The sequence below is a fragment of the Juglans microcarpa x Juglans regia genome, chromosome 6S (genome assembly GCF_004785595.1).
Source record: "Juglans microcarpa x Juglans regia isolate MS1-56 chromosome 6S, Jm3101_v1.0, whole genome shotgun sequence".
NCBI classification, from domain to species: domain Eukaryota; kingdom Viridiplantae; phylum Streptophyta; class Magnoliopsida; order Fagales; family Juglandaceae; genus Juglans; species Juglans microcarpa x Juglans regia.
This window is the reverse complement of record NC_054605.1, coordinates 1,657,824-1,682,379: the sequence shown is the minus strand read 5'-3', so window position 1 is coordinate 1,682,379 and position 24,556 is coordinate 1,657,824. Positions and strand designations below refer to the sequence as shown.

General features: G+C 35.7%; 1 protein-coding gene across 2 annotated transcripts; it reads left to right on the top strand.

Moving 5' to 3' along the window:
* The first annotated feature begins 14,550 nt into the window (after positions 1–14,550).
* Positions 14,551–23,380, top strand: LOC121236954 (glutamic acid-rich protein-like). Of its 2 annotated transcripts, none has more exons than XR_005934851.1 (11): positions 14,551–15,320; positions 15,395–15,428; positions 19,747–19,826; positions 19,935–19,994; positions 20,163–20,273; positions 20,381–20,461; positions 20,563–20,640; positions 21,753–22,269; positions 22,545–22,682; positions 22,770–22,800; positions 22,876–22,986. XR_005934851.1 is itself a non-coding variant. In XM_041133480.1 (11 exons), the coding sequence occupies exons 1-11, from the start codon at positions 14,769–14,771 to the stop codon at positions 23,034–23,036; spliced, it is 1,803 nt and encodes a 600-aa protein (XP_040989414.1). In that variant the 5' UTR covers positions 14,554–14,768; the 3' UTR covers positions 23,037–23,380. The 2 variants fall into 2 exon arrangements, 1 of the variants encoding a protein (XP_040989414.1); XM_041133480.1 differs by having other exon boundaries at positions 14,554–15,320; positions 22,585–22,682; positions 22,876–23,380.
* The last annotated feature ends 1,176 nt before the right edge of the window (positions 23,381–24,556 follow it).

Here is a 24,556-nt window from a genome sequence, read left to right as displayed (position 1 = left end):
AACAAAGAAATGGCTATAATGATAATCTATTTAAACTAACTAATGTGTGCTAATCCTAATTTACGATCAAGCTATTTACCTCGTAACGCTAATCCCAAAATCTTGCCTCGTAGTTTGATACATATATGAAATTCCATACATCACAAATTTCTTAGAAAAGTGTGTCATAATATTCTATTTAATTAAATACATACTATATTTCAAAACATAATTAAATTTTCTTATGATTAAAATAATTATTCAATTTTTTAAGAAATGTAATAAATACTAATATCATTTAAATACTCATAACATATTTCTTTATTTTCTAATTATAACTATAATAGAAAAATTTTATCAAGTCTAACAAGATAAACAACGAAAATTCGTTTCGATAAATAACTTAATCATATTTAAAATTCACATCCTTATAAACTATATGTATAATCATAATTTAATACTAATAACATATAATTTAGTAGGAAATTGTATTTTATCTAAATCTATTAAACAATAGCGGAAGCTCTTTTAATAAAATAGACTTAATCAGATTTAAATTGCTAAGAAGAATAAAATTAAACTATTGTTATTTACTACTCCTATGGTAGTTGACAGTGGAGCACAAAGGAGAAAGGAACGTGTGACTGCTTCCTTATCGTTCTGAATTGTTCGATGTGTACCGTGGCTGTGCAATAGTGGGGTTGTTTTTAGGCATCCTCTGTTGCCCCTAGCAGTGCTAAGGCAGTTTCTAGACATGGTAGAGGCTGGCTGGGAAACTTCAATAAAAGCTTCAATGCTGATGCAAAGTGCGAGCATTTGCTGGTGGTTCACGCTTGTTCCGATTTGGACTCTTTTGTCCATTAAGGGCTCAACCATGGTGGCTTTTGTTGCTCTCGGTTTGCAATGTTGGGTGCTTGCATTCTGTAATGGCTGGCTTGTGGTGGTATGGGTGCGAGGGAGGATCTGTTGTGTGGTGATGAAGAGAGTGATTTCTATGAGGATAAGTGTTGTAGTTTGGGAGGATTTCTGAATGAGAGATTTAAAGATGCTCAACGGTTATAGATCACCGATCACTAGTGAAGAGGTCATCCAAGAAAATGAAGGATGTGAGAAGTTAAACTACATTTAAATACAGTTATAAACTTAATAATAATTGTAAAATAGTATAATAATAATTTGATTTAAAATACCCAACTCATTAATAAAATTTGACAACATAATAATAATAATAATAATAATAATAAAATATTTTATAAATAGATGAATAATATATATTTTATTATATGGTCTAATAAGATTATTCAGTTCCTAACAAAATTGGGATTGGGTTGTTACATTTCTTCTACGGACACACTCCAGATGTGGCATTTCAGGTGAAGTATGAGCCTCTGCGTACAATACTACTACCTTCTGAGCATTTTTGTGTTATTTCAGAAAGCTCTTGCGTCCATATGGGTCTTGTACTTGACTATTGCTCACCTTAAGTTTGTATCTCGCCCTTCGTCTAGCCTTTCTTGCCTTCATACAATTGGCACCTTTTTTTTTAGAACTATTAGCCTCTTTAGCTCTTCATTTTTTGCCTAGGTACTTGCTCGATTAGCACAGGGTGGAAAACCCTTTATTACATCCTATGCTAAAATGTGTTTGCCAAACTTTCTACATAGTGTTACTTGCCCAATTGGACTAGTTGCACTTTGCTAACTACCATTGCCCCAACTTCCATCTTTTTAAGGAAATGCTCTCTTTTCTACCTTGCACTTGACCTTGGGAAGTGGTCTATTTCTTTGCACAATCCTTATACCAGTTCTGCCATATAAATGATATTAGACAATAGTCAACACTTACTTTGAGGTCGTAAAGTGTTTTCTCTTTTCTTTCATCTTCTATCCCCCAGACTTTAAGGAAGCAGAAGGCTCAAGGTCTTCATCAACCAAGGAATTGACACCAACGCAACCTTAGTATTAGAAATACTATGCAGGTCGGTTCACTCCTACTATTATACTAGAAATGTGGGGTAAATGTTTATGGGTATGTTTAGGATTTGCATATTCTACTTCTTATCTCTCTTTTTTTTCATGAAAGTGCATACTTTTCTCACTATATTTATTGATTACTTTAATGATGTAATTTCAAGATGAGGTTAATTAAATTGATGTGATTTCAATGTGCTCTATACTTATGAGATCGGGTTAAGGATTCTCCATAGCATTCCTAGGCAGCATGTTACCATGAGTTTCGTACATGTAGAGGGATTTCTCATGATGATTGAGGTGGGACATTTTCACATGTCCTCAAATGATATTAGGGAAGAGAGAGCCCCCGTGTTGATCAGGTGGAGCATTATCTGTGATGATTTGGTGAAGGTATTCCAAGTGTTGATCGAGTAAAGGGATTCTTCATGTTAGATGGGTGGAGTGATTCCCTATCGTATTTTGGTGAATGTGTTTCACGTATTGAGGGGAGTAGAGAGATTCTCCGTGTCAAATAGACAGAGTGATTTCCCTTTTCTTTTTCTTTTTGTTTTCAGAACATTTTCATATTGTGATCATATCACATTGTAACATATCATGGCATATCATAACATATCACGGCATGTCATATTGTATCATAACATAGAGCTCAAATGCCTTGTTCATTTCATGATTTTCATCCAGTGATCCTTATCATATTACGAGATTTTCATCAAGTGATCCTTATTAGCTCAAATGCCGCATCCTCTTAATTGTTTTAGTCTTTCTCTTGACCCGTAAGGAAGCATGAAAAAAACTTGTATTGGAATCCTCTTCAGCCAGCCATTTAACTCTTGATTTTTGCAGGCTAGTATTTCCTCTCGATGAAGCCATTTAATATGCTCTTGTTTGCAATTCAGCAGCTCAAGGTCCGTCTGTGACGAAAAATTACGAGAAAGACAAACCTCCAAATCAACAATACTCTCCTCCAGTTTTTTGAGTTCCACATCAACGCAACCAAAACCTCCTAGTTCCACAATCTCAGAGCACATTTGAGTAACTTCAGCTTCCTACGAATTTGGAACATAGTACACCCTTCAATATTGGGATTCCAAACTAACTGCACTAGAGGAATAAACTCCTCATGGGAGCCCCACATACGAAGAAACCTGAAAGGCCGGGCAACCGATACCACCTTTCTAACTAGCTTCACCAGCATCGGTGCATGATTCGAGGAGGTTCTCGGCAAATACGAAACTGAAACATCCCCAAAGTAACTCGAAAAATGCAAATTCACTAGAACTCTATCCAACCAAGCCCAAATTCTTCTATCCCCTAGCCTCTCGTTACACCATGACAAACGGTTACCTTCACAAGGCAGATCCACTAGAGCACACTCATGAATACAATCATTGAACTCCCTCTTCACACAAGAGGCCTACAGCAGACCACCCACCTTTTCACTATCACTTCGAATTATATTGAAATCCTCCCAATGAACCAAGGGAGTCCACAAAAGTTTTGTCCCTTCAAAAAATCCCAAAGCTCCAATCTTTTGACTCGAAAACAACTAGCATAAACAAAGGTTGCAAGCACTCAACAATTCCCATGAACAAACCATCCACTCAAAACTTGATCCGACATTGAGATCAACTCAAACTCTAAATCCTCCGCCCAAAAAAGCCAAATTTTTCCACCCACCTCAGCATTATTTAAATAAAATGGCAACTCCATCCATCTTGCCCATTTGCTACATTTATTTAGATTCAAAAATAGTTCTAGACTGGCTACCACAGAAGGGCGACTTTTATTCAAGATATGTCGAAGTCTACTCTTCGACGAAAGAATGCCCCTAATATTCTAATAAGGATATACATCAAAAAAATTAAAGGAATTTTTTGGAGCGAGTACGACGCTCCAATATTACTATAGATTTCTTTTTTCTTACTCCTTTCACTTTTTTCAATGGAATATGCATATTGGGATCAGAATCAAAGAACTTTGCCGCTAACTCATTCAAGTCCTTCTCAGACTCGCCCTACGACCCAGTCTTGCATCCAACACCCACATTGTTCAAATCCTCCCCTTTGAAAAAATCCCTATCTCCAAGCCCACCTAACTCAAATTCCAACGCTTCATCCATTAAATGCAACGAACTCTATGGTTCTGAATTGTCAATCAATTCCAGGCCATCCGAATCCAAATCCGTCTCTGTAATCTTAAACCAACTCTCTTGTTTTTTCAAAGGCGTTCCCTTTACATGGATATCCACCCCCGCGGATAGCACATCCGAAGGTCCCACACCAGCCTAAACCACATCTGTCCCTGCGCACAATACCGTTGATGCCTCTACTCTGCACTCTTCCATACACGGATCAAACACCACCCCATCCTGCAAAACAAACGAAATACCATGAGGATCCCCATTGAGTTCCGCCTATCGATCCTGTATAGACTCTGAAATAATATCTTGGCGAGACTTCAAGGACTCCCCCACATCCTTTGTCGTAACTGGGACGGCATTCTCACTCTCTCGGCGCCCCACCTCATTCCACGTATTTTTCACATTAATTTGTTTTCCCTTCTCTCCTGAACCAACCCTGTTTGCTCTTTTTTCTTTGGTTTTGTACGCTCTCGTCTAGAACACCTTGCCTCCAAGTGATCTTGCTTCCTACAAAAAGCACAGAAGGATGGAGTGGAATCGAAGACAACCTCTTGAAAATGGCTCGTCGCAGGCCCTGGCGAGCCCAGCCAAAAAGAATTCCGCAAAGGTTGGGAAACGTCAACTTCCACACATATGCGCCCAGCCTCAGGACGAGTCACACACACCGTAGCATTATCTCACTTCAAGAAACGACCAAATCCATTCCCAATACTACGTAACATTGATTCCTCAAAATAATTGGGAGGTAAACCCGGCAAAGTCAACCAGATAGGAACCCATGGAGAATCCTCATCTTCCACATATTCCAGAGTCCAATGAGAAACTCGAAAGGGACTGCCATGAATTTCATAATTTCCTCGAGCCATCACACTAATAAAATCCTCTTCCTTTGCCATCCGGACTAGCACATTACGTGGGTTAAGCAATTGCCCAATGACCAGAATCGACTAGAGCCCCCATCGATTTTTTATATAAGCACGAATATGATCTAGTGAAGGCCGACGACGTAGGAACTTCAGAACCACCGAGAACCAAAACAGCTCAGCAGATTGTTGGATCTCCGCCTTCGAAAATAGAAAAAACATCTTGCCATCCTGAAACCAAGGTTCACGTAGAGGAAGATCAACCTCTGGCAAAAGCTGCTTCTTCGCAGCCACCACATCCACAAATCCACGCACACCCTGTCCTACCGAAGGAAAACGTGCATCTCTTCCACCCAGATCTATTGCCCTCCCCTATTTCATGATCCCTCCAGTGCCCTGCCCTGCCATCAGAGGCAATGGGCCAACGGCTAAACCATGCAGAAACCCTACTCGCCCCTCAAAGGTTGAGAGAAGAAAATTCCTTTGCCCTTGTCAAAAGTTTTGAATTATTAACTCCGGCAGAGTGATTTCCCTTATTTGATGTTCTTATGATAGTTTTTAGTTATATGTGTTTTGCTTAGAAGGTGATTCATGGTCTTACTTATGGATATATGTGTTTTTCTAAGAGGGTGATTTCTCGTCATACTTATGGATATATGCGTTTTACTTAAAGAGTGATTCTTCACCATGTTTATTAATATATGTGTTTTGCTCAAAGGGTGATTCCTCACCTTACATATGTATATATGTGTTTTGCTCAAATGATGATTACTTGCCATCCTCATGAATACATGTGTTTAGCTCATAAGGTGATTCATCGCTATGCTTAAAATATGTGTATTCTTAGCCTTATTTACATGAACTAGTGCATGCATATATTGTCTCTCATTATTAGTATGTTATAGGTTTTAACTTACTGAGGTTTCATTGAAGTCTCATTGTGGTAGTCTCACTATGATTTTGCTCATTGGTGTCTTAATTGTGATGAAGATGTAGCCTAGGAGAGTTATCCTGATGAAGAAAGAACAACCCAATCGGAAAAGTAGCCACAGAAGCTAGTCTACATTTAGTTACTTTTGTAATTGAATATGTTTATTGTGATTAGGGGACAGACTCTTTATGACTTAGTATATTTTGATGTAAGTGATGAACTGATGATGGTTTGTAATTATATATGTGACAAAACATAGTGACATATGGATATTATTATTATTATTATTATTATTATTATTATTAAGAGAGTTCTTGTACACTTCTCTAGTACTAATAGATTAGTTTCTGTCTAATCCCCTTTTTCTATTTTTGCAGTGATTCTTATCACACACATGTGCTCTACAATTTGATTTCCAAACGAAGGCGTAAACATCCCTTTTAAATTCAGAAGGACACAATTTCCAATTCGATTGAGCTTTGCCGTAATAATAAATAAAGCCCAATGACAAACTCTTGACTACGTTAGGATTTATCTTCCTAACCGACTTTCTCTCATCATCAACTTTATGTTGCGTTGTCAACGAGCTTGTAGCAATAGTATCAAATGTATGTTAGGATATTATTATTATTATTATTATTATTATTATTATTAAGAGAGTTCTTGTACACTTCTCTAGTACTAATAGATTAGTTTCTGTTTAATCCCCTTTTTTTGTTTTGCAGCGATTCTTATCACACACATGTGCTCTACAATTCAATTTCCAAACGAAGGCGTAAACATCCCTTTTAAATTCAGAAGGACACAATTTCCAATTCGATTGAGCTTTGCTGTAACAATAAATAAAGGCCAATGACAAACTCTTGACTACATTGGGATTTATCTTCCTAACCAACTTTCTCTCATCATCAACTTTATGTTGCATGGTCAACGAGCTTGCAGCAATAGTAACAAATGTCAATGATAGTAACAAACGAACATCAAACTTAGTTAAAGTTCTCATTCGGCTAACTTCCAATGATAGTAACAAATGTAGTTCGATGAGAAATATTGTTCACAATGAAGTCCTCGAGCTTGTCAATTTATTTTGATTGTTACCTATGTTTGAGTTTACTAATTTTGGTTTTTTTAGTTTACTAAATTCTCATAACTCTAGTTCGTTTGGTCCCATGGTAAACTCTATTTGCAAGTTCTAGGCTTGGAAATAAAAAATAAATAAAATGGTAGTGTAGTGAGGCTTACATTTAATTTGGCCTCTAATTTTACAAGGAAAACAACTTAACCAAAGATGTGGACTGAATACAGTTCCATTAATGACATTAGCCTTGATACTAGGGACAAGAAGATCAATATCTGGGTATTACAAAAGAACATGCCACAAACCTCGAGTCAAAGCCTAACCAATACTCTAAAAGTGGTATACGTCAATAACCAAGTAAATTAATGTATAATTAGTAGATCTTTTTCCATATTTGCTCTCACTACCCACCTTCTGTTTAGATAGATTTATGATTTTATGGGTATTTCACCACTCACGCTGATTGATCTTGCTTCCATAACATCTAAGCCAAATAGGCATCCCCTTTCAATCACGTTTAATGTGGTGTCTCATTCCTCATAAATGTCTAGGCAAGGATCTGTGGTGCCAAGGGTGTCAGCCAATGGTCAACATCCAAGAGGGAAATGTACTAGATGTGTAATTTTCTAGAGGGAAGTACATGTATAAGGTATCGACTTTTGAAATCACAATAGAAATTTAAGCAAAATATGTTGTAGTGACAACATTGGCTATTAAGTACCATAAAACTAAACTTCATAACAAAAGGGACTTCTCGCCCTTCATTAGATCCTGAGATATTACATCATCCAAATATACATAAGGTTTGTCGCCTTAAAGTGGCCGATTATTATAAGTAGTTGCCAAACTTAACATTGTAAACCCTAACGGGAGATACATGGTAAATATGGTAGGTACTGGGCTCTGTACTTAGAACTTGGATAGGTTTGACTCTTCTTCCTCAGGCATCGTGCCGAGGCTTGGATATGCATCAAAATGTGTGGTTCCAAGAATGAAACCATAGGTAGGTTAGGCGGCTATAAAAAGACTGCTAATGAGTGATAATGCTACTGAAGATGCTATGAACACTTTCATGAAAATACTGGACGGACAGATATATGCATGACTAGTAATCTCCCTTACTCTTTCAGTTACGTGCATCCTCAAACATGGCGAGAAATCACCCTCTTTAGATAACACATGTATGTATAGGCATAATGAAGAATCACCTTATGGGGACTTGCCCTTTCTTTTATGCAAAATACAGAAACACAATAGTATAAGTATAGTGAGGAATGACTCATATCCAATATAAGTATAAAATCTCGTAAAAATCAGTATTTGGGTTGTTTAAGCCCTAGTAATATTCTTCTACCACACAAGTGTTCATCATATAGATATTTGTCACACAGACTGATATTCATCATACATACAAATGTTCATCATACAGACTTCTAACATAGAGATACTTGTTGCACTGAAGATGCTTCTACCTGGCCAACTAACTTGAAGACACCAACACGTGATATACTAGGGATCCTATATATTGACTATCAAGTGAGGCCAAATACGATACTGTTCCACCCCACAATCCTTACGAGGCATTCTCTTTCTCGTGTGAAGCCTGTGGCAACGATCGCAAGAATGGTTTGGAGAATTTTCCATCCCGTCCCATGATTATAGACTCGTGCTACCGAGTTCTTACACAAAGATATTCCCACAAAGGTAATGGGTTCCCACACATGTATTCATAGTCATGTATCAAAAACAGTTAACACATTCAAATCATTGGAAATTAGTGCGTAAATATAGGTATAAACATAGTGATCAAAATATTTATTCATACTTTCAAAATGGGGGAGAGAAGTTTTAGAGATAATGCAATGCTCTTACTCACAACATTCACCCCACATTACCCACTATCTTAGAAGCTAACTTACCTTATTACATTGGAAGTCATCTCGTCACCTCTCTACTCCTTGCTTTTCGAAGTAGTTGTCTTCACAAGCTCTTGGTGAATAAAGTTTCAAAAGTGAGATCTCATCCCATGTCTAGATCCTTTAAGTAGGGTGGGATTGTCAGATGTTCTTTCTGACGAATCTCTAACTCCAGGCATGCTTGGATAGGAGCCCTTCGACCTTAATATTTACACTGCAAGATGACAGAGATAGATGACCAAGGCATGATTTGCACACCCCTATAACCTGCCAACTCCTCAATCCTTCCTTGAACGAGGGTTCTCCACGAGTCCAAACGACATAACTTGTCATGCTTTCACCTTTCATTGCAGACCCACTCTAGATGTGACACTTCAGATGAAGTGTGGGCTTCTACGTACGATACTATCACTTTTCTGAGCATTTCCATGTTATATTGGAAAGTTCTCATGTCTGGATTGGTCTGTCATTTACTGTTGCTCATCCTTGGCGAGAAATCTTAGCTCGCCTTGGGCAGGTAACTCTTGTCTCATATGAGATTACCAGCCTCTTCAGCTCCTCGTTTTCGCATTCACAACAAATGACTTTTCTAGCTCACCTCTCGTGGTCAAGACACTCATCTCCACCTCGCTCTGAGAGATGTTAGTCGAGACTCTTACAAGGTGCTTGTCTGTCCAGGTGTTGGACTAGTTGCACTCTAAATCACCCGCTGCAAATTCCTTAGACCACTAGATTCTCATGGTTTCCTTCCACTTGACTCTACGAATGGTCTATCCCTTTTCGCATTAGGCAGGGCCCTCACATCCAATCTCAAAAGAGTAAGGTCCTTTCCTTCCTCCCTCCATCAAAGATGGTTAAGGATCGACTACAAGAACCAATGAGGAAAGCCCTTCTTCCTTCCATCCTAGGGTGGTCAAGAACCAGAAAATCGGTTAACAAGTCTCCATGCACATCTTTGGTCATCTATAATAGCGCCTGCATGGGGTGGCCTCGGCATGGTCATATGTTGTTCCTAACTTCCCCCAAAGTGTCATATATGCAGTCATTTAAAATTCAGCCGAGGAGACATGTAGTTTTACTTGGTCCTATTCTTGCTGCATCCCCTACCTATCATCTCTCATGAGGTAAAAAAAATGAAGCCTTACTCAAGGATAGTTATGTGGTCTGTTCTTTTGTTTGCTTGCATGTATTATGTAGGTTGCTAGTCCTGTAGTGTGATTCTTTCCTTCTTAGAATTATTGAAGAATCTTGCTACTTGGTTTGTGTTTGCCCAATTGGTGTATAGATTTTAGGTTTCTTGCGCCTGGTTGTCTTGGGAGTTCTATTCTATAGCTATTGTTAAAATGGAATTTATCTTTTGGGTATGTGGTTTCGATAGTCTATGGGTCAGATTCTTATGGAATTCTACTTGGTTTGGTTCTTTCTTTGATTTTCCTTTTGGCAATGTAGTAAAAAGTCCTTAGTTCACTTTGTTATAAATCCTAGAAAAGAGCGTTCGTATCTCACAATTTTGCTTCTGGATTTTATTGTTTCTATGTCATTATTTTCCATTCTTTTTTTTTTTTTTGGCTTTACAAGTCTTTAAATATATTTTTCCCAAGTTAGTTATAAGAATTACACTTTACAAACTAATACTACAGTGTATCTCTCTTGAAAATTCTTTTATGGAGTTTCTCATTTATAATTCCAAATTTCAAAACCCTTCAGTTTGTGAAAGTGCTTGCCCTAGCATGCGTCATGGAGATCCAAAATGCTTGTCACAATGTGAGCATTGTAAAAAGGCAAAGTGTTCATCCCAAGACAAGCATCGCGAGATCAAATGTGCTCCCCCAAGGCGAGCACTACTGAAGGGCAACATGCTCATTACCTCAGCAAGCATCTTGAAAAAGCAAAGTGCTCCCCCAGGTGAGCACCACAAAGAGTAAAAGTGCTCGCCACAAAACGAGCATCATGGAAAGGCAAAGTAGTTGCCCCTAGGTGAGCATTACGAGAGCCAATGTACTTGCCCACGCTGAGCACCACTAAAAAACAAAATGTTCGCCACCTCGGCAGCTATTCTAAAAAAGCAAGGTGCTCACCATAAGGCAAGTATCATATGAAGGCAAAGTGCTCAGTCTAAGGCAAGCACCACTGAAAGGTAAAGTGCTCACTCCCCAATGAGCACCATTGAAAGGCAAAGTGTTCACCACCTCGACTAGAGTTGTGGAAAAGCACAATGCTTGCCCCAAGTCAAGAACCATTGAGAGCACAAGTGCTCGCTGCCTCGAAGTAGAAATGCAACATATCGCGAGAGAAAAAATGCTCGCTCGAGTACCACTGACAGGAAAAATGCTTGTCACCTTGGCGAGCATCCTAAAAATGTGAAGTGCTCTCCCCTTATGCGAGCACCACAGAGAGTCAAAGTGCTTGCCACAATGCTTGTATCATGGAAAGACAAAGTGCTCAATCCCAAGCGAGCACCATGTAAAGCCAAATTGCTCGTCACAAGGTGAGCATCGAGGAAAGATAAAGTGCTCACCCCAAGGCTAGCATCGCAAGAGCAAATGTGCTCACCTAAAGGAAGTACCACTAAAAGGCAATGTTCTCGCTCCCCGGCGAGCACCACTAAAAGGCAAAGTGATCGCCACCTCGATGAGCATCGTGGAAAGGCATAGTGCTAGCCCTAAGGCGAGAACCACTATGAGATAAAGTGGTCATTGCCTCAGCAAGCATTGTACAAAGGCAAACTGTTAGCCCTTCGGCGAGCATCGTGAAAGAAAATGTGCTCATTGAAAGGCAAAGTGCTCGCCACCCAAATGAGTAACGTGCAGGAACGTGAAGCTTTCCACCTCGGTCAACATGGGAACTTTTCTTGGATGTTCTTGCAATTTGTGTGTATATATATGTCTACTGACGATTTTAGGTGGTTGTGTTTGGAATGTTTATTCATGACTTGTTCCTCTTGTGTGGTGCTCATTTGGAGACAAACACTTTTTTACTCTATGGTGCTCGCTTGGAGGCGTGCACTTTGCCTTTCCAACATACTCGCTGAGGTGGCAAGAACTTTCGCCCTCTGACTCACCAGAGTGGCGATCAATTTGCCTTTCTTTGATGCTCATCGAGATGGCAAACACTTTCACTCTCCGTGATACTCTCTTAGGCAAGCACTTTACGTTTGTGTATACACCTCATGGGAACTTTTCTGGGATGTTCTTACAATTTGTGTGTATATATATATACATATATATATATATATATATATGAGTATTACTAAAGTGCTGCCCAGCAGTGACCGTTGATGTGCCCTTAGGCAAAATTTGCTTTTTTAATTTTTTTTATTCATATTTTTTAACATCTTTAAATATTTTTTAAAAATATAAAAAAAATTACCAATACAGTAATATTCATTTTCTTAATCAGTAAGTAAAAAATAAATTTTTAAAAAATATTAAATACATGAACAATCAAAATAAGAAAACAGAATGAAGAGACATACCTGCATTATTTTATATATATATATATATATATACACACATATTTACAACCATAATTAATCATTGCGTTTTCACCTTTTGGCAAAAAGTCAATGAATTTTCATCCTTTTGCACACAAAGCTAAATGGAATTTTGACAAAATTGTGAAATTGTTATGTAGCTAGATATACACACGTGAACCTAAAAAAAAAAAAAAAAATCTTGTAAACCACTCTTTAAAAAGTAATAAGCAATGTAAACCTAATAATAATAATAATAATAATCTTATAATTATTTTAAGACCTATTTTATAATCAATCAATACGGTCACATCATTTCATTAGAAAGGAATTTTAACTTATACTTGGATTTTTATTGGTTTACAAAATGTCTCTGGTTTTTCCAACTCGCAACATTTATGCTTGAAATTTCAAATTTCTGAAATTTCAAAATTCTATTCAGTTAAGAGAACTTTTGGCCATGACACGTGTCAATAAATAAAAAGATAACACGTATCATCCCTATTACACATCATTATTCTTAACTAAAAGAGTTTTAAAAAAAATCGATTTGACAAAAAGACTAAAAAAGTAGTTTAACTATAAAAGAATTTTAATTAATTATGTTTAACTCAGCTTTTAAAAAATGAGTTCAATTAGAAACATATTAAAAAAATATCTTTATCTAAAAAATGATTTAAAAAGACAGTTTGGCCAAAATTATTTTAAAAATTATGTTGAACTTAAAAGATATAAAAATCAGTTTAACTAAAAATTAATACTTTTAAAAACAATCTGTTGAACTGATAAATTATAAAAATCTCCTTGCTACAGAAAGCTATCAGTTTAACAAAAACAGGAAAAAAATTAAATATAAGTTTAACTAAAACCTAAATAGAATATATTGATTTTAAAATATTTAATAAAATCAAGTTAATTAAAAAAATAAAAGCTAAAAACTAAAATAAAAGTCTCCCTCACTTGTCTTAAGATAATACTTATCTCATAAGGCATTGATGGTGGCTACCGATTGATTTTTTTTTTTAAACTTATTGATTAAGAAAATATTTTTTAATAATATTATACATTTATTTATTTTTTTTAAATGTTTAAAGGTATAAAAAAATTATATGAAAAAAAAAAAAAAAAAGGCCAAATGGCCTTCTCGGTGGAGAGTCTGTGAAATTAGAAGGGTCTCTTATCTTATAGGGCAACTCAAGCCGATTGCTACCTCGATGGGTGGCTTGCAAGCTCCAAGGCCACCTCGTGGGATAAGGGGAGGAATGTTTTTCAATTTAATAATTTTTTTTAAAAATACATTAAAATCAATTTATATTTTAAAATTTCTTATAAAAAATTTATTGACATGTCATTTAAGAATATATATCCGATTTTAATTTGTTGACACGTGTCATATTTGTCACGTGGCAATATGTTTAGTTAATGGACTAAAATTGCGATTTGCAAAAATTTTAAATTTTAAATATAAATGATGCAATATTTTAGAAAATACGGTAAATTGGCAATTGGGCATCTAATGATAGAATACTTACGTTGGATTAGTTAAAATTTAAATATATTTTTTATGAATGTAAAATAAATTTAACTTTAACTATTCCATTCTAATAAGTCTCTACATTAGAATAACTATTTTTTTATTATATGACAATAAAATAATAAAAGATGAATTTGGTTTTAATTATTCACATTAAATCTCTATATTGAATTATCTATTTATTCATGAGTAATTAATAATTTTAAAAATATTTTAATTTTTTTAATTATGAAATTATTTTATTTTATTATATTTTAATACTATTTATAATATTATATATTAATTAATAATTATATTCTAATTAAATTATGAGTTAAAAATAGAAACTAAAATGACGTTGATAGAGATTTCAAAAAATAAAAACAAATGATATAAAATGAATTTGATAAATAAACAATATCTTTTAAATTTAAAAATTTATTTTAAAAATTACTATAGCTATATTTCAAATATTTAAAATATAACTATTTTAATATAATATATTTTATAGTTTAATAGTTAAAATTTTATTAGATTTAACTTTTAACTAAACTAATAAAAATTAATATAGGCGAGAATGGAATGACGTAGTCCGTCCCAGGCAAATGACAGTTACAACTTACGGTATAGAGTAAACAGCTCAGCTACTCAGCAACTGATTAAAAATTAAAAATTAAAAAAATGAAAAAGAAAAGAAGAAGCGAAGCGCGCCCACAAAATTTGTGCACCAAATTTTGAACCAACACCCGCGGGTGCTTTGCCCTAAAATTTCCAAATTTTGAGTTTCATTTTCCCCCAAATTTCTCAATTCCCAAAGCCTCATAACCACTGATTCTTTCTTTCCCACACCCTCAAAACCCTAGGGTTTTAACCTTCTCTGTTCTTGTTGATTGATTCCTTCCCATGGCTTCCGAAACCCTAGAGGACAAGAAGCCCGAGGAGGAAACTCCGGCTCAGGAAGACAACCAGCAAGCTCCCGCGCTGGAAGACAACGAGCAAGCCACTGCACAGGAAGACAGCGAGCAAGCTCCGGCGCAAGAAGTCAAGACAGACCTCAAGCCCGATGCACAACAAGGTAACGAAGACGATAAAGAAGAAGAAGCGGGAGAAGCGAAGAAAGAGCTAGAAGATCCGGAACTTCCCGAGAAAGAGGCCAAAGATGAACAACCTGAGGAGAAAAATGTTGAAGCTGGAGGCGAAGAGAGTAAGGAGGTGGAGAAAGGTGAAGCCAGCAAGAAGGGAAAGAGAGGAGGTCGAAGAGGGAGCTCGAAGAAGGACCTGAGCGAGCCGAAGAAGAAGCCGAGCCAGGAGTCCGCTGACGAGGAGAACAAAGAGCCTGTTACCCCTGCGAGTGAGAGGCCGACCAGGGAGAGGAAAACGGTTGAGAGGTTCTCCGTTTCCTCGCCCAGTAGGTCTGCCAAGTCTTCTGCGGGCAAAGGTTTGTCGATTGAGAAGGTACGGAGTATAAATTTGCCATATTTATATTCCACTTCCTTGGGTTTGAGTAATTTGAGCTTCTGGGATTGCAGGGTCGCGGTACGCAGCTTAAAGATATTCCAAATGGTATGTTTCAGTTAATTCTTGGCGTATTGAGCTTTTTAGTTGTTAGTGGTTGATGTCCTGGCAAATTTTGTGAGTCGGTGCAGAGGGCTTTTTAATGCTTTGTTTATTATTAGTTACTTGTTGAGCTTATTGTGCGACTGTTAACACATGCTGTTGCTAGGGCTGGTTTGGTTATACAAAACCAAACTATCTCATCTCATCTCATCTCATATACTTATTACAACTTTTCCAAATTCACACAAAATATAATAAAAAATTTAATTTTTTCGAATTCCAAAACAAAAACAATATTAAAAAATTATATTATGATAACATTTTATTTAACTTTCAACAAAACATTTCATTTCATCTGAACTGCATAACCAAATGAGGCCTTGTTTTTTAACATTCACATTTTTTCTGTTGAAGATGTTTATGGTTGTAAAGTGCACAGCACAATGTGAACTATAATGATATTGTGGAAGAACTCACTTTGATTGTTTCTGTGTTTCCTGTTCCGAAGTCTTCGAATTTTGTATAGATGTCCATCTACTTGCAGTCCTTGGCTGGATATGGAAACATGATATATAGAATTTTAGTTTTAAGACATTTGGAGATTATATTAAGACCTGAATTTGTATTATTTCACTTAGGTCTTGTTTGCATTCAAAACTCATCTCATCTCATCATTACAATTTTTTCAAATTTCCACACAAAATATAATAAATAATTCAACTTTTATTCTACTATTCACAAACCATTTCAATCCATCTCAACTAATCTCTGAATCCAAATCACTCCTTAGTGTTGACAATGCCTTGCATGCTTGCACATCACGTTTCATTTAACGGCTATATTAGTTGAATAATGAAAAATTTGTTCCTTATGATGATTTGCGAGAACTCCCCATTTTTGCTGTATATAGTACACACTTGTGTAGACATTTTTTTTTATTGGCACGGGGTGTCCAGGAACAACGTCCCAACTAATCCTGGGGGTGCACAAGCCCTTGGTAAAGATTTTTTCGCAACTACACTTCGGGTAATTCAAGAGGAAAGTCCCTCAGTCTGATGGCTCCTAGAGATTATTTGCACCTAAGGGGATTTAACACTTGAGACACTTCCTAGGGGTCACTCATGTAGACATATGTCGGTAGCACGTGGGAAACTAGCATAACACATTTTCAGCACTACTAGAAGAGAGAGAATTTTGATAAGCGGTTTTCATTCTCTATTTTTCTTTTTTGATATTTATATGTTTTGTTTGATTTCATTGCATATGATTCAAGCCTGCTGCTCTCATAATTTTTTTGGAACATGAGGCATAGCAGACAATAGGTATTCCAAAATTGTAAATCTTGTTAGTAATATAGCATGGCTTGTTTTTGTTGGATTTCATTTCTTATTTGAGAAAATTGAAAAATATACTATTGCATTGTGTAACTGCAAACAAACATGGAAGAATGGGGCAATCTTACACGCAGATCCTTGTATTCTTCCCATTTTAACCATTTGTATGCAAGAGATTACTGAGCAGCTTAAGTTCATTGTGCTAAGTGTGATCGAGTTGTGGGAAATACTTCTCTAACATGTAGTAGCACTTCACCTTAGTGTCTATCATTTGATGCAAATCTATTAGTTGAATTCTTTGCATAGGCAAGAAATAGAGTATTGAAGTAAGCCTGAAATTGAAAAGAATCATAATAGGGACCTTTAATTGGTGACACTACAGGCAATCCAGTTGGTGAAAACAGTAGGTGCACTTACACACACACTCCATGTAGAGCCCAAGTGCAAGTACATGGTTGATTCCAGTAAACCCACATTTTTAAAATGCATAATAATAAAAATTCATAAAACTTTCAATGGGAGAGGAATGAAAGGTGTTTTGAAGATAGAGAACGCTTGATGGGAGAACTGAGGGAGTTTTTCTTTAATACTTCAAGTTTGTGGGCTAAGACTCTTGTATTGAATGGAGATGATTTTCTTGATTTGCTTTAGGCCTGGTTTGGTTTCACAAACCTTTGAAACTATCTCATCTTATCTCAACATTCAAATAACATTCAAATACAAATATTTTTAATTTCAAATTTTTAATTTTTTATCTAATCATTACAATTTTCCCAAACTTCCAAACAAAACACAAAACAATTCAATTTTTTCAAATTTTAAAACAAAAATTATATTAAAAAATTACATTCTAATCCTCTTGTAACTTTATAGCTTTTTTATTCAACTTTTTATCTGTTTTCCTAAAATCCCATAGAATCTTAACTAAAACCATTTTACTATTATTCACAAATTATCTCACTACAATTCACAGATTTTTCATCTTATCTGTGTAACTAAATGAGGCGTTAGGGGTTGTTTTGATACAATAAGCCTTCCAATTCATCTCATCTAATTATTATAACTTTCCTAAACTTTCACACAAAATATAATAAACAATTCAACTTTCATCTCAACTCAACTCATCTCATCTCAATTCAATTCATCTCAACTTACTATCCAAACCTCCCCTTAGTATTTTCCAGTTTCTTGAGTGTATGTAGGTATTTTCTCTTGTATACTTTTTGTATACTTGGGCTATGCTTATTCTTGGTAATAAAATCTCTTGTTAATTATAAAAAAAAAAAATTCATAAAATAGAATAAAAAGGTTATGAAAAGGCAAGATACTAATATATTTAAATTATTAACTCGAATTGGAGAGTATTAATGAACATAAAAAATCAATTGATCAATTAATTATATAACTAAAGATAGCATTTTTTGTAATGCTCTTGTTCTTTTAAAAAAATACACAACTGTGATATTTGATAGTCATGACCAAATAAAGAACATGGTTGAATAAAAATAAGTCCAGGAGGCAATGACCTAGAAAGCAATATAGATAGACTTCTATGCTAACATAAGCAATAGCTTTAGTACATAATGATCCTAGTGTATATAATCATCCTCATCTCAAGCATAGGATAATCGTCATTGTCATCATAACATTTCTAACCTCAATCCTCTTCCTCATCTACTTCATCTGAACTAATGATCCACACAAATAGTAATAGTTAAAACTGATATTTTTTATATTTTGAAACATATTTCAAAGAACTACGAAAATATGTATTTTGTGCTTTAATCTCACTAGAAAAAACACCAAAAAACATGTGTTTTTAAATGCGTTTTTTACCATAAGGGAAGTGCTTTTTCCTTGACACTTTGCACTTGAGTGTGCTTTTACCAACACTGATGTCATGCTTCTTTTTCCCTTTCATAATAAATGTATATATTTAATTGTATCGGCAAGGGAAATTGAGTTGTTACTCTTACCTTGAATTGTTACAGTTAGATAATGTAAGCAGATCTTTATCTGTTTACTTATTCTACTTTCTCATCTTTTGCTCAATAAGTTCTTTTTTTCCTCCTATTTTCCTGCCAATTATAATTAACAAATTTTTTTTTCTAATGATAATATGTTGTAATTGAAGAAATTTGTATCAATAAGATTGCAGAACCAATTTTGCAGCCAGAAACGTTTGATGCACAAACACAGAATGACACATGTTTAACCTTGGTGTGAATATGGACTACAGCAAACACTAGAAAGTGCCTCTGTCTAAGTGGCAATGAAAAAATAGATTAGTATCATCAATTAGCTAAATGACACCTCTCATCTAGGTGTTTTGTCCTTTATAACACCAAGTAGAATGTATCTTGTATTATTTACTTTTTATGTCATACTATGCTTAGTAACCATTCAGTTTGAATTGGGGTCCTAATACTTAGCAAAAGAATGGGTCCTGTCATGGACTTTAAAAAACAGCGAAAAGAATCCTTACCCTGTGTTTTATTGGGGATGTATCTTTCAGTACGAGTGAAACTGCAAATAGTTTAAGTGAAGCTCAAAAAGAGATGTTCTTTTTGGGGGTTTTGAAAGAATTTAAAAATGACTAATAAAGGGCATTTATTTGTCTGTTGATAGTCTGATTGATTTTAGAATATTAGTTTTGCTAGAAAGACTAGAGAACAGTAATGATTAGTTGTTTCATCAATGGGGGATTTATGGATACAAATTCAGTAGATTTGAGGATTCTCAGTAAGCAAATGTGGAGAAGAATAAATTTGGATGCAGGTGTTGTCTTTAATATTGTTTACTTTTGCTTCTTATTGGAAACCTTACTTTTGTAATTTCATAAAATTTCCCAAGAATGTTCATGTTGAAAGGGAGAAGTTTTCAGCTCTAATTGTCCACATACTACTATGTTTTGGGCATACCATTTACTTCTATTCAACTTGATACGGCATACTGCAATATTTATTGTCTGATGGTATAACCTGTTTCAGTGGCTTTCAAGTTGTCCAAGAGAAAAACTGATGACAACCTGCAAATGCTTCATACAATACTTTTTGGAAAGAAAGCTAAGGTGAGCCACGCATATGGTTTATTGGTTTAGTTGTTTGTGTTTGAAATTCATTCGATGGTTGTTACTGGATTCTGTTTTGAGATGTTCATTGTCGACATTCTTGTATAGGCACAAATTTTAAAGAGAAATATAGGCCAGTTTTCAGGCTATGTGTGGACTGAGAATGAGGTATTTCTGTTATATACGTACATCACTCATTTATCATTCTTGCTAATTTCTTATAATTATCTTCTTGCTTATTTTGCTATATAATCTTCTTGTATATCCATGCATGTAGTGTATCCATTTATGTATGTTGTATGAGAAGAAACTATGCTTCTCGTTTGTTTACTGCAGGAAAAGCAACGGGTAAAGGTAAAGGAGAAGATTGACAAGTGTGTTAAGGAAAAGCTGATGGATTTCTGTGATGTGCTTAATATTCCAATAAATAAGTCTGGTGTGAAGAAGGTAGTTGTGATAGAATGGCACTTGTTATTGTACCCATATTTTCTAAGTGTTCTTGTACCTAAATTTATCAGTTTCCTACCAATTTATCAGCTTCTCTGTGATTCTAGGATGAGCTCTCTGCAAAGTTATTAGAGTTTTTGGAATCCCCACATGCAACAACTGACATTTTGCTTGCTGATAAGGAGCAGGTTTGTATTATGCCATTGCTTTTTGTAAGTATTGAGCACTAGTGGATGTTAAGTTTTTGGGGGTAAGAGTTGATCAAGCTTGCTTCTTATATTAACTTCAGAAAGGTCAAAAGCGTAGGAGAAAGGTAACACCAAGCAGACTTGAAATCCCTGGAGAAGCTGTAGAACCACAACCCAAGGTTTCCTCTCTAGAAACTTTTTAGCTGTTTCATTTTGATGCATGGCCTTCTAGTGGAGTTTCTTGGTGAATTGTTGTTTGCTTAACAACTTTTGCTGGTTTTTATATTATCTGCTTGCTGTAGCCTGTATATATCTCATTTTGATAAAACAATATCTATTTTGATTAGGGATTGTAAGTCTACCACTGAGACTTTTATATGGTGACAATGCTGACACTTTTTTAGTCATATTAAATTTCCAATCATTTGTTGATGAGTGCGGAGCTTTGGTCAAGTGAAGAAGAAAGAGGAATTGTTTACATATACTGTTTGCCAGGGGTTATTCTTTTCTGAATCATGTATTCAGTTCATCGTTAAGTTTTAAAATATAAGACATTTGTTATGTTTATGTGCCCCGCGTTTCCTTCTGCTTTTAGTTTTGCTTTTACGAGTGGGGATTGCCAGCAAAATACATTATGTTGGTGTAGAATAAATTTGATCTATAAAACATGCTTATTCATGTGCCTAAGTGCTACATATCTGCCGTGATTTTGGTCCCTTGCCATTCATTTGGCAGTTAAATAGGGACCAGATTTCTGTTTGATATTTTCTGATAAGATGTAAATGAATAGAAACAACATAAAGATTTAATGACTGAATTTCCTTATTTTTTAAAGATTAGTGTAGTATAATGCTCTTGTAATTTACTGATATTTTTAGGTGAGTATTATGCTGTGTGCTGGGCCTTTGATTTAGTTTCCTCTCCCTCTTTCTCGTACTTGTATGCACTCTATTTGTACTCCTCTCCGCCTGATGCTTGATATATCTAATCTTCATGACCTTAATAATTGGTAAGTATACTACCACAAAGGGTGTCCCGATAAAGTGAAAAGAAAAGTAGTTTTTAATCCAGCTTGTTGCACTTTGCTTGATGATTAAGCTCAGCTTTAAACATTTTCTAGATTCAGATGGATAGTGTTCATGATGGAGAATATTCTGCTGATATACCAAGCTTGATTGATGATTGATATGAATGTTAACGTTTGTTTTTTGATGTAGTATCTTATCTGTATGCATGTCTGTCCATCTCATTGCATTTGTTGTCATTTTCTTTCTCCCATTTTTACCCCTAGAAACGGAAAACATCTAAAGTTGCAAGAAAGCAAAAGCAGCCTTCTAAAGAGGAGGAAGATGATGAGGTTGATGAGAAAGTTGAATCTTCTGATGGAAACGATGAATCTCATCATGATGATGACAATGATACAGAGGCAGATAATGGAAGTGATCATGAAGAAACAAAATCTGATGAAGATGAAGATGAAGATGAAGATAAAGAAAAGGAGATGTCTAAAAGTTCATCCAAAAAAGTTCGGAAGGATGGTTCGGTGAAAAAGGTGACACAAAAACCCATACCAGTAAGAAAGGCTACCCCTGCAAAAACGGTGAAATCTCCTGCAAAATCTCCTAAACTATCTACTTCGGCAGTGAAAAGAGGTGCTAATGATGCCGATGGATCACACTCGAAGTCAAAGGTATCGACATCTAAGAAACAGAAGGTTGAGAAGGAAAGCACGAAGAATGTTAAAGAGAAAGATACAAGAAAGAAACATCCAAGCAAGTCCCGGGCCAAGGTCTCCACTAAGGATCAAGGTGTGTTGCCTACCGCCAACTTCAATGTTAAGTTTTGTTCAATTGTCTTTTCTTTATGTTTTTGAAGGAATTATTGCTGTGAGTGGATATAATTTATTGTTGCATGTATTGCTATTTGCAATTGTATCTGTCTTATAGCTGTATTATTGCTATATGGCTTATGAGAATTGATTTAAAAAATTAGTTAGCTGTCATGCTTGTAGTGCAAGATCAATGCTTGGTGTCCTTTGAATAATCTCATTCCTTTTGCATTAAAAAGCTTATGTAATTAACAGAAAATATCGCCTTTCTTTTTCAAAATTTTCCACCAACTAGGGAAAGGCAAAACTAGTAAGAAGGCAAAGGCAGAACCCAGTAGAGAGGAGATGCATGCTGTAGTTGTTGAAATTGTGAAGAAAGTGGACTTCAATACTGTAAGTAGAAGTTTTGTCTGGCATTACATGGATTGGTTGTTGACGTTGTAATGTCATTCTAAAATATACTTATGCCTTATGATGCAGGCAACTTTATCGGATATTCTCAGGCAACTTGGTATGCTGGCTTTTATTTTTTACCTAATCTTTTTCAGCTTAACTTGGCTGATCACTTTGTGCATGTAATTTTTAGGGGCCCATTTTAGCGTTGATTTAATGCATAGAAAAGCAGAGGTAAAGGATATAATTACAGACGTGATAAACAACATGAGTGATGAGGAAGATGAAGGGGAGGAGGAGGCTGAGGAGAATGCTGAGGAGGCTGGTGATGACACAGACAAGGATGATGATTGATGATGCTGATCGTTCATTGGAGTGGGCCAGAAGACTTTGAATGGCCTTTGCAGAACTTTTGAGGCACGCAGTGCATATTCTTCAAAGTAGATTATGTTTCTACTGGGGGAATCCTTCAGTTTCTATAACTGACAAGCTACAGTGAATATGTCTAGTCTTGTGACCTTTTCCATCCAATTGGGTTTGTTTGTACCATATGAATTAACATCTTTTGTTGTACTGATGACCTGTCTGAACTTTATTAGGTAGTTTTAATTTTTTTTTTTCTTAGGGGGAAATGTCTCTTTGCTAAAAAATTGTCTTTCGACATTTTGCCTTTACCTTTATATAATGTTTTTAGTGAATTGCTTTATCCTAACAACTGTTCAAAATGGTGATTGTGGTTCGGCAAGAAGAGCTTCCTCCAAAAAATAAGAATATATGTAGGCATTAGATGAAAATTGCCATTACCCATAAAGACCAAACCGCATATGCTTGGTATAATGGCAGAAGTGATTCCCAACAAATTATTTTAGATTTTTATGATTTCCAAAACTAGTTGTAGTTCTGGTCGGGCCGGTTGTGCCTTAAAATTCAATGCCTACGTACAAGTCGTTAATGGCTCACCTATATTATATAACTGCATGGGGTTGGGCTTTGTTATGCTACCGTTACTTTTGAGGTGACATCTTTTTATTTAATATATTTTTTCTATCAGTATCTTTTTATTTAATATATATATATATATATATATATATTATTTTTAGGAAAGAAATCATCATGGATGATGTGTTGCGCTGGTGGGATCCCAGTATGCTATTCTTGGTAACTCATTTGGGCCTCATCAGTTTGCTCGTGATTAGCTTGCTCGATATTGTCCTGCATCAACCCACCCCCTCTTGAAGAAAGACTCATCCCCGAGTCGTTGTCAATATAGAGTGGCTCATCTGACAGATGATATTCGTACAAGTCTGCAACATTAAAAGTTGGCAAAATTGCCATATCCTCTGGTAGCTCAATCACATAAGCATTGTCATTGATTTTTTTAAGGACTCGGAATGGACCATATTTCTTGTTTTGCAATTTGCTGTAGACACCCGGCGGTAAACGACCCTTCCGCAAATAAATTATGACTAAATCACCTTCTACAGATATCTTGGCTCACTTTCGTTTGTCAGCTGTGGCCTTGTATTTTTCATTGGCCCTTTCTAGATTGCTCCAAACTTTTGATTGTATTTGTGTGATCCTTGCAGCCATGTTTTCGGTTGCTGCACTGATGCCTGGTAATTTAGGAAGGGGAACCAAATCCAAAGGGTTGAGTGTAGACAACTTCAAATGGTGATTTTCCAGTGGAGCGGATACACATGCTGTTGAAAGCAAATTCTATCTGTGGAAGACTCATGTCCCATTGTTTCAGTTTGTCACCAGAAATACAACGAAGCATGTTGCCCAAAGTTCTGTTGGTCACTTCGATTTGGCCGTTAGTTTGAGGATGACAAGTGCTACTATATTTGAGTGAAGTTCTAAATTTCTTCTACAGA

Excerpts from the sequence above, each read along its gene's own strand:
- LOC121236954 (XM_041133480.1), top strand. The coding sequence starts at position 14,769 with ATGGCTTCCGAAACCCTAGAGGACAAGAAGCCCGAGGAGGAAACTCCG. Across the intron at positions 19,827-19,934 it reads TTTTTGGAAAGAAAGCTAAG|GCACAAATTTTAAAGAGAAA; the intron begins GTGAGCCACGCA and ends ATTCTTGTATAG. Across the intron at positions 20,641-21,752 it reads CTGTAGAACCACAACCCAAG|AAACGGAAAACATCTAAAGT; the intron begins GTTTCCTCTCTA and ends TTTTACCCCTAG.